Below are 19808 nucleotides of genomic sequence, written 5' to 3'. Positions count from 1 at the left end.
TGTTTAGTCTTCATGGATTACGCCTAAGGGTGTGGTTACTAATATTCGGGTTTCATAGTTAAGGCATCCGATGGTTTGGGTTCAGGGTGTTGTTTAGTGTGTGTCAGTATATTAGAGTCTCTAATTTTGTTATTATTTCGAAATTATAAACTACTTATGTTTTATGATTTCATCCGTCTCTATGATACATAAATTGTTGTTTCCATTAACCCTAAATCCTAAACCCATACAAATACTCCTGTCTCACGTTCACTATTATTTTAATAGCAAGCCTCTCTCGTTAGTAGGGTCGCACATGGATCGGATAATATCTGCGGTAATTATCAGCATCCGATCTGAATTTTGCGGATATTATCCGATCCGCACTATTGTTGGATCGGATTGCGAATTTGGCAGTATATTCGCGGATCCGATCCGCAAAGCCGCATATCCGCACATCACATATAAATAACATAGTTTAATAAAATAAACCCTAATATGATATGAATTTTAGTGTGTTAATTTATGAATTTTATGATATTTTGTTTTTAATTTTTTATGTTGTACTTCAATTTAGAATAATTAAACTTAAATCTTGTGTTATTTTTTTGTTATTCAAGAGAACTTTAGGCTATATCTAATCCGATCCGATCCGTGTGCAGCCCTGCTCGTTAGTGATTATATTGAAACTTATATTTCGATACATAAAAGCTCTTCGTATTGATAGTATATCTAATACTAAATAGAATAAAATATTAAAGTATTAGATAATGTAATATAATTTATGGTATCCTAAATAATATTATTATATACATGTGTCTTTACATCCGGGCCGGCTCTCATGCCATGACAATTGAGAAAAAAAACAACCAGAAACGATCCTGGTGGTTCTCATCTTCTTGGACTTCCCCTGGCCCATGACCCAGTAAAAATTAGATGAAGGACACGCTGGAAGTTTCCTTTGTATAAACCGGCTGAAAAATACTTGCGGCCTTCATTCGAAACCATAACACGCTTACCCCTTCGTCATTTTGCCTCCTACCACCAACCCCTCTACCGGAAGACTCCCGCACGAAGTTTCCTCAGTCCAGACACAACCACCAAGACAATCCAGGTAACCCGTCCCGAATCCCTTACTCCGCTTCGATTTAGACCGTCTGTTGGTTGCTTCACAGAATCCCGCTATTTGACTGTGTGAAACTAATATCATCAACCACTGAATCCGTCGGTACATGTTGCATTTTTTTCTGCAAAAAAAAAAATTATTATTATTATTATGTTTCCTTGCATCGTCACTCTTGTTATATGGAGCTTTTGCTTCGATGGTAGGGAAAACCCTAACCAGTCTCATTGGAGGTATTCCTTCCTAGGTGTGCATTATTTGCTGAACCCTTGCCTTGCCTCCACTATCTTGCGCTAGCTACCTTCTCTGCATGTTTCATCTAACTTGCAATCATGACGGTTTTTATCATTCCTTAGCCCCATGGCCAGCCTGCCTGTTTGCTTTACTTCGCGACTCTTGTGTAGAACCACTGAGTTGCACTAGCAGAAAAATGACTTTTTCTGGAACCCCTTGATTTATGCTTCAAAGCTTTTGCACATGTTTCTGTTGTTCGCTTCCATTTTTCCCCTTCTTAGATGAAACCCTAAACTCTAACGATATTTTCGGTTCCTTCAATTTTTTGTCGCGTGCTGTGACAGTGTTTATCTATTTGAAAATTCAATAACGGGGCTCTACTATTGTGTGTTGTTGTTTGATATACTATTTCATCCCATCTACGTTATGACTCTCAAGGCTGTTATTTGTTCTGTAATAGGTGAACATGTCTTCATCCAGGAATAAGGGCAAGCAACCTGCAACAGACGTTCAACGAAACCAGCAACACCTGCTACTGCATTTTCTGAAGCCAATAATAAGGCCCGCATGCTTCAAACTGGTAAGCCACCTCCCCTGACACGTACATCACAAGACACCCAATGTTATTACTTCCTGAATGATCAATGTGTTGACCAACACTTGCCTGTTCTTTCGCAGGCCCTCCCAATCGGTCCAGACAAACTCCCAAGCCGGACCCCCTACGTAACCCTGGTGGTCCCTGACGGCAGGGGTATCGGTAGGGGCGGCAATGGGTAGGGTAGGGTAGGGTTTGGATCCAACCCTAACCCTACCCGCGGGTTCAGATTTTTATATAAACTCAACCCTACCCTACCCGCGGGTTGAGAATATTCCAACCCTAACCCTACCCGCTCTTAACCCGCGGGTACCCGACCCTACCCACGGGTTACAAAAAATATACAACATTATTATATAACTTGATGATAATTTAAAATAGAACTGATTTTTATATAAAAAAATTAAATTATCAATTAATAATTTTTTTAGTGGTTAAGGATCTTTTGCATTCAGTGAGAGGTCTTTGATTCAACATCCACTTAAAACATATTTTTATATAAGTATATAACATAAACATATATAGAGTGTGGGTTGGTCGGGTAGGGTTGAGGCTTAACCCGCACCCTACCCGACCCGCACGAGAACTCTACCCGCACCCTACCCTACCCGCTGCGGATCGGGTTGGCAACCCTACCCGATCAGGTGGGGTCGGGTTGGGTACCTGTGGGTAGGGTACATATTGCCACCTCTAGGTATCGGCCATCGGTGCTTCTGGAAATAACAGCAAAATGGTAGCATCGCATTGACCCGTGGTTGGCCAGAGTTCTACCAGACGTACCGAATTAATTTAGACTCCATGCTTCTTTTCAAACACAAGGGCAACTTTGAATTCCAAGTACGTATCTTCGACTTCGGTGGTCGCGAAAACACATACCAGCCCCGACCATCCGAGGAACCGCCATACAAAGCAAAAGGTACTTACCGGCGTGCCCGCTGTATCAACAATCCTTCGTCACACAAGGCGAAAGTGATAGCTGAAATACACAAGACCAAATGGTCATTCCTTGTCATGGACCTCACTAGCCGCGTCTTGTCCTCCCACCTGTTGGTAAGGCACCAATTCATTTTCTTGTACGTGTCTTCGTCAATAAGTTTTTTCTCTATTAATGATCTATTGCTATGCTATAATCAGCCAAATGTCCCTCATTTGAGCCATTTCACTGGTCAGAGACACACACTCATCCTATCACACGGACACATTGAGGTCGAGGCCACCTACACCAAATTTAGTGGCAAGCAAGACGGTAGCTTCGGGGTCATCTCCGGAGGCTAGGCACATTTTGCTAGCCTGTGCAAATTCGAGCCCGGAGGTGTGGGATCTTTGAGGTCATGTCAACTGAGCCAGTCACAGTACTGCAGGTCCGATGGAGCAACGACGCTGCAAGCTCCTGAATCTTGCTATCCTTATGTTGTTAACCAGACTTGTATTTTGTGGATTATCTTTATGTATCACTTTTTGAGAATTTCATTACCTGATGTACTCATTCCTGGGAAAACAATGTACTACGTTTCTTGATACAGTTACTATTAACCACATATCGCAGGGGTGTTGTTTGCGTACAATGTTCATGCCTTCTACTGCGACCTGTTATTGCGTCGCAGCTTGGTCACCCAAACTGAATTCCATTAGCAATGCTTACATTACACTTGCTAGTACTGTTTTACTTCAGTTGGTTGCTCCATTATTAATTCTGTGCATTTTATGTCTTTTAACTTTTGGTGTAAATACAACGACTTAATAAGGACAGATAAATATTTCTCATATACCAAATTAAGGTTAATCTTGAAATCAGTTGCGATTGAATATCACAACATTTGCATCTGCATCAAGAATTTCCAGGTACATGTCCAATTGTCTATATAGAAGTGCTACTTGACCAGTTGTACAGGAGGGTTGGGATAACATTATTAACGTGTGGAACAGTATTCAGCCCTTTTTTTCGACGGGAGTCCAAGTCCATTACGATGATCCAACCCGAATTCAACAACTTCCCCATCCCCACACAAGTTCCTCTCCTCCACGCGGGTCTTGTATCTTCGTTTCCACCTCCATTACCGCTGTCTTACGAACTTCTTCTTCGAAACACCGTTTCACGCGACCGCATCCTCATAGTTTCGCTGTGTCTTCAAAGCGGCTGTGTCCTGTCTCCCAAGATCTGCAACGCTCACTAGGTGCCGTCGCCGCTCTGTATTAGACCGTCAAACACCTCCACCATTCAATCTCCCATCCTCGAACCCTCTCATTGGCATCGAGTTCCATCGATGGGCTTACGGAGCTCTCCCTAAGTGGCCGACGTCGTGCCGATGCCTCACCTCACCAAATCTCCTCTCCATTTCATCACCGCCATGCGAATGATGACTATTAGAACGTCGATGATAATTATGTGTGCTTTTTTGGGGTCTGGGTCTTGTTTCACACGTTTTTTTGGGGGGATAATGGTAGCCCACGATCCAGATATCATAATGAACAAAAAAGTTAACCCATTTCATCCAAAAAACTAATAAACCGAGTCATAAGAGTTAAATGAAACCAAACCAAGTTGAACCGGTTTATAATTTTATCAAACTTTGGATCAAATACATAATTTCCAATGAATCTCGTACCGATGCAATTCTGGCCATTAAAATAGCATCTTTCCATCTGGTCCATCAAGGTTCGGATAATACTTTTCCCACAAAAAACAAAGCCATAAATATATTACTGAATCCAATCATTAGGGAAAAGAAAGGAAATTGAATTTGAACAGAAATTATCCGGAATCTCTCTCCGTTATGATTAGTGAAAGAGAATGAAAGTGAGAAGTGCAAATTATGACTTATGAGGGACTAATACGGAAGCAGTTTATATATGATTTGCTTCGAAGTTAGAATGTCTTGAAAAGGATATTCCCTAATTTCATATCATACGTGCTTTGCTCAAATTCCCAAAAACCGCACACACATGATAACATCACAATTCGCACACAAAACAAAACGTTGGACCGTTCTTGTTATTTCAGTTTCCGTTTTGTGGCTCACACAAACAACCTCCGCCATCCAAATTCCCATGTCCAATTCTTAATTCCAAAAGGGAAAGAAAAGAAGAGAAAAAAAAAAATCTCTCTTTCCCCTAAACCCCTTTTGATTCCAAATTCCAAAAGGGGATAATCATTGTTCACTTCTCAATTCTCAATCACAAGAACGAAGAACACTGCTTTTCATTGACACCTCAGCTTCCCCCGCAGGCTGATCTCGAACTTGCGGGAAAAAGAAAGAAAGGAAGAGAAGATCTCTTTTTGACGAAAACCCTGGTTTGCTTTTCACCAAACAGCTTCAACTTGTAATCTTTTTGGAGTCTCATTTGCTGTAATTTTTGTGTTCAATTGTTCTGTTTTCCTTCTTTTCTCAGGTTTCTGTGTTTGCGGGTCACCATGGAGATCGACAGAGCAATCAGGGAGTGTAGCGATAGAAGGCTTCAAACCAAGTACAATAACGCCACCTATGTTATTCAGAGAGCTTTGGCTTTGTATTCGTAAGTATTTCTATGACTATGAGCTGGGATTTGCTGATTTATTGGGTGGTTGTTATCCTAGACTTAGAGAGCTTGATTTGAGTCTGGGATTGGATTTTATTTATTGGTTGGTTTGTAGTTGTTTTAACTAGAAAGATGAATATACACTCAATGTGGATGGATGTTTGATTCATGTTGGATCTATTTTGTCAAAATTCTTGGGTAATATTGAATTTCCTTCCTCGGTTGTATTGTCCTTTTTGGAAATGATTGGCTGCCTGAAGATAGTCACCGGAATTTCCGTGTTAATGAAAATGTAACCAATGGCTGATGGTGTGCGGACAAGGTTTTGCTAGGTCTATGTTAGTCGAAGAGATTTATCGGTCATGCCTGTATTGAACTATAAAAGAAAATGGTGATCTTAATTTTCAATCTCATCATTGTAATTTTACTGGTGCTGCATGTATTAATGTGTTTCTTCATACAGCATTGAAGAGGTTGCTTTCAGTTTCAATGGTGGAAAGGATTCAACGGTAAGTTTTAACATGTGTATTTTAGTTCTTTTTTTTTAATCATCCATCAGTATTCATGAGCTTGTTAATGTGACAATAAGCTTTGACATGCAGGTTTTGTTACATCTACTTAGGGCGGGCTATTTTTTGCATAAAGGGGGACAAAATAGTGCCAATGGGGATCTGAACGATTTTCCAATTAGAACAATATATTTTGAGACTCCTAGTGCTTTCCCAGAAATTAACTCATTCACTTATGATACAGCTGCCACGTTAGTGAAGCTTTCTCTTCCTTATACTTTTGATTATTCTTTGAATTGTAATTGCAGTGTAGATAACATGGAAAAGAGATATTTTCTTCTTTCTGATAATTTGTTCTTGAGCAGCTATGGTTTGCAAATTGACACCATTTGCACAGATTTTAAATCTGGTTTGGAGGCTTTGCTAAAGGAGAAGCCAATTCGAGCAATTTTCCTTGGAGTTCGAATTGGAGACCCTACTGCGGTATTCCTATTGTTTCACCATGAGAGGGCCTTTTTCAATTGTCTTGTTTTTTTTTTCTCTCTGATTTATTGACTCCTAAACGCGAAAGCCCATTCTGTTATTCTACGTCATAAGATTTTACTCAGATGCTTGACACTTTTTAAAAGCAAAATCTAGAAGCAATTTACAAAAGAGAAAATTTTGCATATACAATCCTTAATCAAAAGCGATGTCTATACTTATCATAGATATACGTTATGAGGAAAAAATTAGTTACATAATAAGTTTCAATGTTCTAAATGTAGCTTATTACATTACATGCCGTTAAAGCTTCAAAATGTTCCCAATGCAGTAGTCGAGTAACATTGTCAGTAATACCATTAATCCCAAAATGCATCTTTTATGCTTTAAACTAACATTTGATTAGCATGGTTTCTGAAAATAGGAATATTGAATATTCTATTTATATGTGCCCTCTAATCTTTCAGGTTGGCCAGGAACAATTCTCCCCTAGTTCACCTGGGTGGCCAGCTTTTATGAGAGTGAATCCCATTTTAGATTGGTCATACAGGTTTGGTCCTTTGTTATAAAGTGTTTCTCTTTACTGCTTAGTTTCTTTTAATTTGAGATTAGTGAACACAATAATGATCTGAAAAACATGGTTCTCTTATAACCACATGTGTGATTGGTGCTAACTTATCGTCTTATCCAATAATCCTTTCATTTAATCATAAAATTCACACTGAAAGTGTCTACCTTCACATACTTATTTATTAGTGGTGGCTGAAATGCATTTGTTCCTGAAACAGTAGTACTAGAGATAGAAGTTAGATATGAAACTTTGTGGCTATTGGTTGTTTGGGCAGTAGTACCACTTATAGTATAGGTGGACCACTTCTTAGGTCTTAGCTATTTCCAAACTTCTTTTTGAGCACTCATTTTCATCTACATATCTAAGCTTTTCCCTTTTGGATACAGCCATACAATATTTCTAGTCAATTCTTGCCTAGTATGTAATTTTTCATAAATCTTTAATGCTGTTGCTTAATCAATGTAGTTCATCCCACTTGGTGGAAGAAAACTTGCTTGTTGCCATAGTTTAATAGTTGTTTTATATAATTTTCCTTCTTTTCAGTATTCAGAACTTTTCAAAGGGTATTTATTTATTTATTTTTAAATCTCAGTTAGTTTTTTAATTTTAACTATGTTTTCCTGAATCCTGAAGATTTTTGACAACTGTCATCATTCATCTTCTAAAGTAGCTTGATACATCAGGGAAATGATTTGATTACCTTCCTTCAACTTTTGCGTTAACTATTGGCACATCACTTGGAAATATATATTGTTTGTTCTTTTCCTTTATTGTTTATGTAGATGCTCTTAGAATGTCATAATATTACTTTCATTATGATATTGACTTGCCTTGTATTTTTATGTAGAGATGTATGGGCCTTCCTTTTAACTTGCAAGGTGAACTATTGCAGCCTTTATGATCAAGGGTAATATTCAGTATATGTGCTGGACCTTCTTTGTTGGATTTGATATACCTGTGTGCCATAGTTTTTCCTTTTTGTTTAACCTGCTTTCCCCCATATTAGCAACATGGAGAATAATTGGATGGTTTCATAAATTTGCTCGATCTTTGACCTAAGGAAACTAAATAAACTTACTGGTCCACCATATTCACATTAAGTTGTTTATGTTCATTCATAGAAATTTGGTGTGACTATTACGTTTTTTGGTTGTGCAGTTATACTTCGATTGGGAGCATATATGACACTGTTCCCAATTCATTATTATCCACCAGTGATTCATCCGATAAATTTAAACCAGCATATTTGCTTGCTGATGGAAGATTAGAGAGGGCAGGGAGGGCTAAAAGGCTATCTTCTTCTAATTGTGGACAACGTCCTGTTGATAGCAATGGCTTGAGTAGCCTAGATTTGCATAAAAACAGTATGCTCACAGCTTCGGTCATTGCTGTGGGAGATGAGTTTCTGTAAGTACTATGCTTTGCAGTGCAATTCTTATTTTCTTATAATCCTTTCTCCAACTATTTTGATGATGTTCTCCATATGTTTACTCTGTTCCATAGCTCAGGTTTGGCACTGTTGAGGATCAGTTGGGACCTAATTTGTGTAGAAAGCTGCATTCTGTTGGTTGGTCTGTGTTGCGACTTTCTGTTGTACACAGCAATGTGAGTTCGTTTCTATATCTGTGCTACTTTATGTATATTAAGTTGCATTCCATCAGAGCCCGAAGATGTTCCTATGAATCTTCGGATAATGAAGCACATGTACATTAATATTATACTTTGATGGGGTTTACGACATATCCTTTTGTACCAGATAGATTCTGTGGCCGAGGAAGTTGAACAAAAGAAATCAAGTGATATGGTATTAAACTACAGCACACAGAGTTACAAGTATTTGATTTCTTGATGATGAAATGGTAGCAATCTGATCTGGTTATTTATTGGGCCTACTTGTAGGTTTTTATATATGGAGGTGTAGGTCCACTGCACTCTGATGTTACCATAGCAGGCATTGCAAAAGCTTTTGGTGTTCGTTTGGTACATTGCTTCTGTCCTTATTTGAGCATATGGTTTTCGGCTTGACGTTACTAAGATGTTTTCTTCATGTCATGTATCCACCCCACATATCGTATTGGTCCTTAACTAGTATGAATTCTTGAAAAATGAAGTTCCGCTTTTGTTAAAGTTTTGGCAAATATGATGGAACAAGGCCTGTATGTGGGTATACAAGCATAGCTGCATCATAACTGCTTCGGGTTTATCATAGTAACTCCATATTGGTTGGTGATTTTCTTGACATAGGCTCCGGATGAAGAATTTGAAGAATATCTACGGCATATTATTGGTGATCAGTGTATTGGTGACCGGAACGAGGTAAAACTAAGTTGAAAAACGATTCACTTCCAACTGATGAGTGATGACAGTTGTAGTATGAAATTTGCTCTGTATTGATTTATATTTTTACTTTCCCCTTTCAGATGGCTCAGTTGCCAGAGGGCATAACTGAGCTACTGCATCATGACAAGTTGTCCGTTCCCTTGGTATGTAACGTCATTTGCCTGAAGTTCTATTTTAGACCTAGGGAAAACTGATAAATGCTTTTATTTGTATTTATTTGTTTTCACTTTTGACATTTACATAATGAAAAAACTGGAAGGAATACTAATTTAAAATGGGTTGAAATAATCTCCATTTCTTGCAGATCAAGTGCCAAAATGTAATAGTTCTTACTGCGACGAATGTTTCGGAGCTGGAAAAGGAATGGAACTGTTTGATTGAATTAACAGAATCGAATGATCTGCTAACATTACTGGAACCTTATGTATCAAAGCAAGTGATGACAAATCTTTCAGATGTATGTTTCTAATTTCATTTCACTAAGCTTGAAGTAGCAATGTCCCACGAATCTGATATTGCGATATCCAAAACTGCAGGTTGAAATCGCTCAACCTCTATCGAAGCTTTGTCTTGAATTTCCAGACCTTCATATAGGTATGACATTTATGAAATGTTGAGATATTTGGCTTCATATGACTCATTATGCATTACTTCTTTCTATATCTAACCAAGTTTTGCCTTTGCAACATGAAGGATGTTACCGTACAGCCAGATATGGATCTCTTGTAGTAAGTCTCAAAGGAAAGGTACAAAGACACTTCCATGTTCTTTTCATCCACCAAAAAAGAGAATGAATTTTGAGTTGTATACTTTTCCCGTGTGAAAGAATTTTATGTAGACATCTAATCATGTATTGTTATATCATTAGAAGTATTTGGCTTAACGCCAATTTCATGACATCTTCAAAAGCATATATTAGAAACTTTGTAGAAACAAATATAGATGTTGAATATAGACTTTTCTAAATTTTGTTACAGGACCAAGAACGACTTGAATTGGCTATGAAATCATTAGAGAAGAAATTTCAACCTGGCACGTTCAAGGAGATGAACTAGGATGTGCAGAATAAAAGATGGAGTGGGAAGAAAATGAAGGGTGCTGCCGTCTTGGTACAAGAAAGAACAATGGTGTGAAAAATAGGTGGTTGAAGCTTCAATGTAGTGCAGATAGATAATGGAAATCACAGTCTAACTCCTTGGACTACTAACTCATTATTATTGAATTATCACAAAATCTATAGTACTAGTTTACAAATATAGACCGGCTTTTTATTGGAAATCCACCAAAAACTTTGAATTTAGGAGTGGTAATGACGTTGACTTTGTTGTTATATCACTGACTCTGATTAATTTGCTGAGTACTTGGCAAGCAGCAAATTGATTTTCTTATATGAACCTCATGAGTATTGGATAATCTTTGGATCCCCCCACCATAAATAAATAGATTAATAAGAGGGGGAAAAATATAAGCTCTCTGCACTTGGTAACTATCGACTATTTGAACCAATTATCAATTATTTGTTGTTTAATATCGACAACCAAAAATAGTGTGTAAAAATATGATTTCCAAATTAGATGATCCGTTATACACAAATAATTATCTTAATGTTCTCAACTAAGGAAAGAAACATTGGGGGGTTCAATTTTCTTGCTAGTGTGTATTATATATATTGTAACTCAAAATCCAACACCAAATATTACTAGTTTTCTTTTAATAAACTTTTTTCTTCTTTCGGTTTGACAAAAACAATTATTAATTTCAATAACAATAATAATAAGTCACCCAAAAAAAAAAAATTATCCACTCTGAAGCATTTTGATGCGCTTTAAGAAAGATCGTTATGGATTTCAAACGAATATGTTTAATAAGTAAAATTAGAAGGAAAAAACTTAATTTATTCTTGAACATAATATTTAATTGTCTTAACTTTTTTATTACTTTGCTCTTAAGAAAATAACAGTTAAATTTGTTAAACAAAAATGAAAATTTGGTACGTCAATTCAATATAAGTATAATCGTAAGATAGTTTACAATATAAATATAAAATAATATAAGACTAATTTATATAACATGAATTGGAATTTTTTTAAATAAATAATTTAATTCTTTTATTTATCGAAATAGATAATTTGAAGATAATTTTACAGTTTTAGGTATTATTACTTATCTCATTTATAGTGTAAATAAACTGACTATGTATGTATCTTGTTTACACTATTTTAAACAAAAAAAAATGGGTACACACGTGACACGTGGAAGACAAGAAACTGCATATATCTCGTTTACACTGTAAACGAGATACATGCATAATCAATTTGTTTACACGGTAAACGACATATAATATGACAAATTAAAAGTAACTATAAAAGGATTTGCAAGTATTAGCATTCCTCACAAATATATCACTTCTTCTTATCCATTTCTCTTCTCTATTCTTTCAATAAGTTTGGTAAAAATGTCTAATGATGAATATATTTTTGTGCGTGTATATCTTAATTGTCACATGAGAAACAGTAATGATAGAGTTATATTTGAGTGTGATAGTCCTATCCTTTTGCGCATTTGTTGATTAAGTACTCTGTCTGAGTTGAAGAGCCTAATATTAACGAATATGGGTGCTACTGGGACAAATGAGGTTGTAAGAGTTACGTTGGCTATAGGTTTATAGAACTGACGAAAAATAGAGTATTTCGGTTTCGTATTTTTTGGCTCGACGGCGATGAGCATGTGCTTATAATATTTGATGTCCATAGGAGAATCATGACCCAACAAGTGATGGAGCTTTCTGCGGAGGTTGGAGACGTAGGTGGTAGTAGTTCTAGATACTCGAATTTTGTCTAAGATGATCCACCTCTTGCACTACCATCTCTGCAATGTGCTAGTCCAATGGAACACATAGACGTGGACAGTGAGGAGTCGAATGAAGAATACGTCACCGATAGCAATGAAAGTGGTTCTTCTGAGGATGAGGAGGAGTTTGTACCAAAGACCCCGTGATGCAGATTTTACAAACCACAAACTACCGGCAAGTGCACCGGATTGTATCAAGTAATACCACGGGAGTGGGTTATCGTTCCTATGAGGATTAACGGATTAAACAAGCAATCATCAATTGATTATTCTAGCCAGACAACCAAAATTTAGGATTTTAGAAAGCTTGGACATAAACAGTGAAGTAAACAAAAGCAAACAGTAAGTATTGAAAGATAATATGATTAAAAGAGTTAAGGTTTAGAGATGTTGAGACTTCCGAACCAATATTTTCGCTTTCCACCGTGATCATGTAAAGATACATCCATGGCAAATCATTAATAATCAAACTCCAATCCCTTGGTAATTTAATTTCTCTTTAACCTAATGAATCGTTAATTCCTTAGTCAATTACTTAAGAAAAGAGTTGAGACATGTTCACTGATTTATATGTCACACAATTCATAAGAATCTCCCCTAGTTGATTCGATGTCACCTATCAAGTCTAATTTCAAAACCTAAGAACTGTAAGAATAAGTTTTCAAGCTTAAATCAATTAATTAACTTTTCCAATAAATTAAAAGAATTCAAGTAAAAAAAGAATTGTTTCCCAACACATTCAAGTCCTTTCGATGAAGAACAAAAACTTTTTCTTAAGAAGATATCAATGCATTAATCAAAGGAAGAAAAACTAGAATATTAGTCCATAGGAATCAACAGAGCTCCTCACCTTAACCAAGGAGATTAGTTGCTCATGTCTTCAGAGAAAACCTTAAAATTATGAAAGATAAAAATGTCCAAGAGGAAAGGCCGTCAGTGACTGATAAACCCCAATTTTTTGGTTTATCTTGCGTTGAATTTAGCAGATTTTATCAACTTATCTCACATTTATTCAATGAAATAGCATGGTTTTGCGAATTTCTCATAATTTGTGCTTAAGATTAAAAACATACTTTTTAGGCTCTTAATTTGCTAAATTTAATTCACTTGGATTCCACTCGATGCCTTGATATATTTGCTTAGTGATTTCAGGCTTAGGAGGCAAGTATTGGATCAAAGAAGTGAAGGAAAAACATACAAAGTGGAGAATTCATGAAAAGTAAGGATTTGGTGAGCGCAAGGCCACGCGTATGCATGCCTCACGCGTACGCATTAAGAAGGAAATTCGCCAGGCCACGCGTACTCATGACATCCCGCGTACGCGTGACACTTGTCGTGTGACCTCATTGAAGGAACACGCTGGGGGCGATTTCTGAGCTCAAAGAGGCCCAAATCCAACTCATTTCTGAAGCTATTTAAGACAGAATTCAAGAGGGAACAAGGGGAGAGCAATTAGGTTTAGTTAAGATCATGCTTTAGATCATGCGTCGACTAAAGCATCGATGCTTGGCAATGGGTAGGGATTTTAGGGCAAGCTTTGTTAAGGTCAGTATAGTCCACGAACATTCTCCACTTCCCGTTTGACTATTTTACCAATACGACGTTGGCTAGCCAGAGTGGGTATTTTACCTCCCTTATGAATCCTGCCTCTAGCAAGGCCTGTACTTGTTCCTCCACGACTTGTGTCTGCTCGAGTCTGAGTTTCCTGTGTTGGACAGGTCGGGAGCCCGGGTATATTGCGAGCTTATGGCACATTAGGTCGGGGTTTATGCTAGGCATGTCGGAAGCTTTCCAGACAAAGAGGTCGGCATTTTCCCTTATTATGTCGATGAGTTGCTTCTTTAGTTTCTCTTTCAAGTTCGCCCCTATGCTTGTCATTTTGTCGGGGGAATTCCCAATTTGGACCTCCTCGGTTTCCCCCTCAGGTCTAGGGTGCAGCTCTTCGTGAAATCGGGGGCCTCCTGATGAAGACCGATTTGCATAGGTTAGGAATTTTAATATCAAAATGGAATTGGCATTGTAAGTATAGTCCTAACTCAACAAATTGGCCATCAATCAATGTTATCACAAATTAAACCAAATATAAATCGAGAGTCTTTCAACCTCGGGTCGTCTTTCCTAGGAGTTGCAATGAAATGTACAATTATTGGCTATGAGAGAGAGAGCATGGGGTTGGATGATAGCAATTGGCAAGAAATGTAAAATGCAAGAAAGCAAATAAACATGTAAGGAATGTAAATGGCAACTCTTGGCAAGAAGTGGGTAATCTAGGTTTCCTATCCTAGTTGTGGACCACAAACTTGGCAATTGTGCGGAATCAATCCAAATTAGTCAATCCTCCTTGAGAATTAGTCAAAAGAGCATAATTGATCTGAATCCATAAGTTCTAGTCAACTCACTAATTACTTAGTGAAAGACTAGCGTCAATGGAAACCAAACTAATTAACTATTCTCACACAATGCGGGATGGACATCCACAACTCAATTCCACCCAAACACCCAATTTCTCAACCAAGAGTGTGAAAACTAAACATGCAAGAAATTAACATCAAAGCAATTAAATGCAAGGAAAAGAAACTTCAAATGCAAGAAAATATCTTGGCAAGTTATTGAGAGCTAAGGCTACCTATCCTAACCATTGACCACAAACACATGATGATTATGAAGAGTTAATCCTACTTAGTCAACCTTACATCGAAGATAAGTTAAATAGGCATAGCTAATTTCAATCCATAAGTCCTATGTCAACACTAAGGATCACATAGAGTCAATGGAGACCAAATCAACTAACTACTCTAATGTATCAAACAAGAATGGACATCATTGACTCAAGGAACACCAAAGTCATCAATTCCAAGCCAAGAGTGTAGAAAAACTAAGTGAAAACTAAGCCAAGCATTTTATCAAATACTTGGTGTGCATGAAAATAAAATAATATTAAATTGTATTAAAAATAAAATCTAAGATACCAAAAGCAAGGAAAATGACAATGACAACTAAAGAAAGCAATAAATGACATTAAAACATAAATTTGTATTAATTAGAATTAAAATAACAAAAGTGTTCATAACATGAGAATTGCCATAAAAGAGAAAATAACAAAAGAGATGAAGAAGATAAAGACAAGAAAGCATAGAAACATAAATGAAACTACACTAAAGCAAGAATTAAAGTGCTAAAATTAAAAGGAAAATAAGCTAAAAACCCTAATTCTAGAGAGGGGGAGGAGCTTCTCTCTCTAGAAACTAAGAGAAAACATCATAAAAGCTAAACCTAATTGCCCCCTTCATTCAACTTCACTTTGGCCTCATATAGTTTCAGAAATGAGTTGGACTGGGTTCTGGAGGCCCAAAATTTGCCCCCAGCGATTTGCAATTAATGAGCTGACGTAATTCGGGTCACACGTACGCGTAGGTCACGCGTACGCGTCATTGCGCAAAATTCACTCCCACGCGTACCCGTGAGTCACGCGTACGCGTCGCTCGCAAATCCCCCTTGTGTGTACGCACGCATACTTGTGCGTACGCACGGGTGCTGGAACTTCCAAACTTCATTTCTTCATGGTTTCTTCTCTTTTGCATGCTCTTTTCTTAACTCCTTCAACCCATACTTGCCTTGGAAGCCTGAAATCACTTAAAAAATACATCAAGGCACCAAATAGGATTAAAGTGAATAAAAATTGACTAAATTAAGCACAAAATAGCATGTTTTCACAATTAAGCTCAATTTAGGGAGAAAACACAAAAGCATGCTATTTAGATGAATAAATGTGGGTTTATGTGATGAAATTCACTCAAATCAAACCAAAATATATCGTAAAATATGGACTCATCACCTCCCAACTCGATGGTGTTGACTTCTTTTCCGCCCGAGTTGGTCTTCAAGCTTAGGCTTTCATTGTAGCATTTTCTTGCGAGTTGCGATAGCGATTCCTTCGTTTGTGGGGAATTTCACACAGAGATGTAGGGTGGAGACGATGGCGGCCAGCTTGTTTAGAGTTGTTCGACCTATTAAGGCGTTATAGGCCGAGCTTATGTCGACTACGATGTAGGGTGTGTTTGGATTTGCGTTGGAGAAGAGAGAAGCTCGTTTGAGTTCCTTGAACGCTTCATCTTTATGTTTGGCAATGTTTTTATTCTGTAAAGGTAGAAGTGATTTTTGTCTTCAACTCACGTTTACCAAAAGCTAAAAATTCTAGCTTTTCCGTTCAGCTTTTCACGTTGGATTAAACTTTATGTTCTATGCACCAATTACGTCCTTTATTATTCATATATTTATTGTTTTCTTTTTTATAATATATCTTTTTAATATTTTTTTATGCATATTATTTTTTATAAAATTTCTGTTTTTTATGATTTCTTTTACTGTTATTGTTATTTTTTTATGGAATATTTTTTTTACTTTGTATTATGATTCTATTAATTCTATTTAGAGTACTAAAGAATACTGAGAATACTAAAAAAATATTAAAAATTATTTAAATATTTAAAATAAAATTATAAGATAACATAAAATAATTAAATTCATGTCTTTTTCTGTAATTTTCTATCTAAAAGTGATTTTGAATAATGTAATCCAAACAATATTTAGTTTATTATAATCCATTTTGAATAAAAATTACCAAACATAAACCATGTTAATACTAACTCACTTTTGATCAAAATCACTTTTACAAAATCGATTTTATACAAACTTCCGTTTGCAAACGGTAATCCAAACACACACGTAATCGATGGTTAAGGTCCTTGACCTCGCCCCCTTTCCAAAGGTGGTGTGTAAGGAGACGTATCCTAGGGGTCGGATCGGGGTGTCCCTGAGTCCGAATAAGCTGTCTGGGTACGCTCTTAGGTCTTTTAATTCTAGTCTGAGTTTGTCGAAGGTAGAATTGAACAGAATGTTGGCTGAGCTTCCTTAATCTATTAAGGTGCGGTGGAGGTGTGTATTGGCTAGGATTATGGTTATCACCACAGGGTCATCATGTTTGGGCAATAGGCCCTACACATCCTCTTTTGTGAAGGAGATGGTGGGCAGGTCGGTCGACAGGCTACTTTCCCCGATTTTATATACCTCTTTAAGGTGTTTCTTTCGTGAGGATTTCGTTATTCCCTCCTGTGATCCCTCCATTGATCATGTGGATGTGACGTTCTGGGGTGTGAGGAGGGCGTTGTGGTCATCCTTCCTCTTCTTCCCTTCTTCGTTTCCTCAGGTCGTCCGACCTGTCAGCCAAGTACCTGTCAAGCTGGCCCTCTCTGGCTAGCTTTTCTATGACGTTCTTTAGGTCGTAACACTTATTGATGGAGTGTCCGTAGAGTTTATGGTATTCACAGTACTTGGTCCGGCTTCCACCCTTTTTGTGTTTGATTGGGCGGTGTGGTGGAATCTTCTCTGTGTGGCATATTTCTCTGTAGACGTCTACTAGGGAGACCCTTAGGGGGTGTAGTTGTGGTATTTTTGGGGTTTATTCGAGCTTGACTCTTCTTTCTTTTTGGGTTCCCGTTCTCTATCTCAAGGTGAATATTATAAGTTGGACTTTGAAGAGGTTTCTTTTAATCGGAAATTTTCTTCAATGTTGATGTACTTTTCCGTCCTTTCCTGTACTTCGTTTAGAGTGGACGGGTGTCTCTTAGAGATAGATTAGCTGAATGGTCCTTTTTTCAGGCCGTTGACCAAGCCCATACTCACTGTTTTTGTTAGTAGACTCTGGATTTCCAGCAAGCCTTGTTGAATCTTTCCATATAGTCCCGGAGATTTTCCTTGTCTCCTTGTTTTATTCCCAACAAGCTCGGTGGTGCAAGAAATTGACTCCATAATATTCATACAGATAGACCGGCAAGTGCACCGGATCGTCCAAGTAATACCTCAGGTGAGTGAGAGTCGATCCCACGGAGATTGTTGGTTTGAAGAAGCAATGGCTATCTTGTAGATCTTAGTCAGGCAGATAGAAAATATGGTTGTTGTGGAAAAACGCATAAAAATAGAATAAAGACAGAATTACTTAATTGGTGTGAAATCAGTGATGAGAGAACGGTTGAGGCTTCGGAGATGCTTTCTCCTTCTGGATCAACTTTTCTCACTATCTACATCAACTTCTGATGATTCATTCCACGGCAGGCTGTAAGTGATTAACGCCAGGTCAGTGGTCATTAATCTCCTCTGCTTTAGATCAAATGCTAGGTCAGTGGTCATCCAATCTGAACGAGGGTGAAACTCCTGCAGTCCATTCCCTTGGTGATCCTACTTAAAGCGCCACAGACAAGGTTGAATCTTCCAGATCTGAGAGTGCTGCGTCTTTGTTCTAGCCTATACCACAAAGGCCCTAATCGCCCCGTACCTCGGCTGAACTGATGTCTCCAAGTCCCCAACGAAGTCATGGATTAGCCGTCTAAGAGATGTATAATCAAGCTTGTGGTTCAGTACTATCCCATCAAGGACTCACAAGAACTGATGTAGAATAGGGATGACGGTCAAGTTACACTCCCAATTCATTAGAATGAAGAACGAAGATACATCTTAGAATAGAATCAAGCATAGATAGATTGAAAAAGAACAATGATATTATTAATCCATAAGAATCAGCAGAGCTCCTAACCTTAACCTAGGAGGTTAGTGACTCATAGCTTACAATAATGTTCAAAAGTAAAAGTGGGGGAAGAAGAAAGATGAGATTAAACAATGGTGATCTTCTCTTATAAATCTAATAACTAAGAATTACAGAAATAAGATAAACTAGTCTTGTAGTGCGAAAATCCACTTTCCGGGCCCACTTAGTGACTGTTTGGGCTGAGCTTGAGTGAAGCCACGAGTTGGTACTCCCTCTAGGGTATTGGACGCCAGCTTTGGACTCCTGAATGGGTGTTGGGTGTCAGCTGCTCCCTGTTGGGTGTTGGATGCCAGGAATGAGGTTGGTAGCTGGCGTTGAACACCAGTTTTGGGCCTTCATTTTCAGAGCAAAATATAGACTATTATATAATTCTAGAAAGCCCTGGATGTTAGATTTTCATAGCAATTGAGAGCGCACCATTTGAACTTCTGTAGCTCCAGAAATGCGTCTTCGAGTGCATGGAGGTTAGAATCTGACAGCATCTGCAGTCCTTTCTCGGTCTCTGAATCATACTTTGCCAAAACTCCTCAATTTCAGTCGGAAAATACCTGAAATCATCATAAAACGTAACAACTCAAAGTAGAATCTAAAAATATGAATTTTGCACTAAAATCTATGAAAATATAATAAAACTTAAAACAAAACATAATGAAAACTATATGAAAATGATGCCAAAAAGCGTATAAAATATCCGCTCATCAGAACACCAAACTTAAACTGTTGCTTGTCTCCAAGCAACTAAAAACAAAGTAGGATTAAAAAGAAGAGAATGATACAATAAATCTCAGAGTTCTCAATAAAGCTCATTTTCAATCAGATGAGCGGGACTAGTGGCTATTCACTTCTGAATAGTTTTGGTATCTCACTTTCCTTTGAAGCTCAGAATAATTGGCATCTTTAGAAACTCAGAATCCAGATGATATTATTGATTCTCCTAGTTTAGTTATTTTTTATTCTTGAACACAGCTTCTTTTAAGTCTTGGTCGTGACCCTAAGCACTTTGTTTT

General features: G+C 37.5%; 1 protein-coding gene across 1 annotated transcript; it reads left to right on the top strand.

Annotated features, from left to right (window-relative positions):
* Positions 1 to 4650: 4650 nt before the first annotated feature.
* Positions 4651 to 10744, top strand: LOC107648436 (phosphoadenosine phosphosulfate (PAPS) reductase family protein). The gene is made up of 17 exons (XM_016352302.3): positions 4651 to 5223; positions 5322 to 5444; positions 5911 to 5956; positions 6050 to 6207; positions 6322 to 6439; positions 6907 to 6989; positions 7858 to 7917; positions 8169 to 8417; positions 8519 to 8615; positions 8767 to 8814; positions 8910 to 8990; positions 9255 to 9326; positions 9431 to 9493; positions 9655 to 9807; positions 9887 to 9944; positions 10044 to 10096; positions 10328 to 10744. Exons 2-17 carry the CDS (start codon positions 5344 to 5346, stop codon positions 10403 to 10405), a joined length of 1518 nt encoding a protein of 505 aa, XP_016207788.1. The 5' UTR covers positions 4651 to 5223; positions 5322 to 5343; the 3' UTR covers positions 10406 to 10744.
* Positions 10745 to 19808: the final 9064 nt, after the last annotated feature.

This window comes from Arachis ipaensis, chromosome B6, assembly GCF_059453495.1.
Source record: "Arachis ipaensis isolate K30076 ecotype BB chromosome B6, ASM5945349v1, whole genome shotgun sequence".
Taxonomy (NCBI): domain Eukaryota; kingdom Viridiplantae; phylum Streptophyta; class Magnoliopsida; order Fabales; family Fabaceae; genus Arachis; species Arachis ipaensis.
Note: the sequence above shows the minus strand (reverse complement) of the source record. Positions and strands in the feature narration are given on the sequence as shown.

Excerpts from the sequence above, each read along its gene's own strand:
- LOC107648436 (XM_016352302.3), top strand. The coding sequence starts at position 5,344 with ATGGAGATCGACAGAGCAATCAGGGAGTGTAGCGATAGAAGGCTTCAA. Across the intron at positions 8,418-8,518 it reads GCTGTGGGAGATGAGTTTCT|GTTTGGCACTGTTGAGGATC; the intron begins GTAAGTACTATG and ends TCCATAGCTCAG. Across the intron at positions 8,616-8,766 it reads TTTCTGTTGTACACAGCAAT|ATAGATTCTGTGGCCGAGGA; the intron begins GTGAGTTCGTTT and ends CTTTTGTACCAG.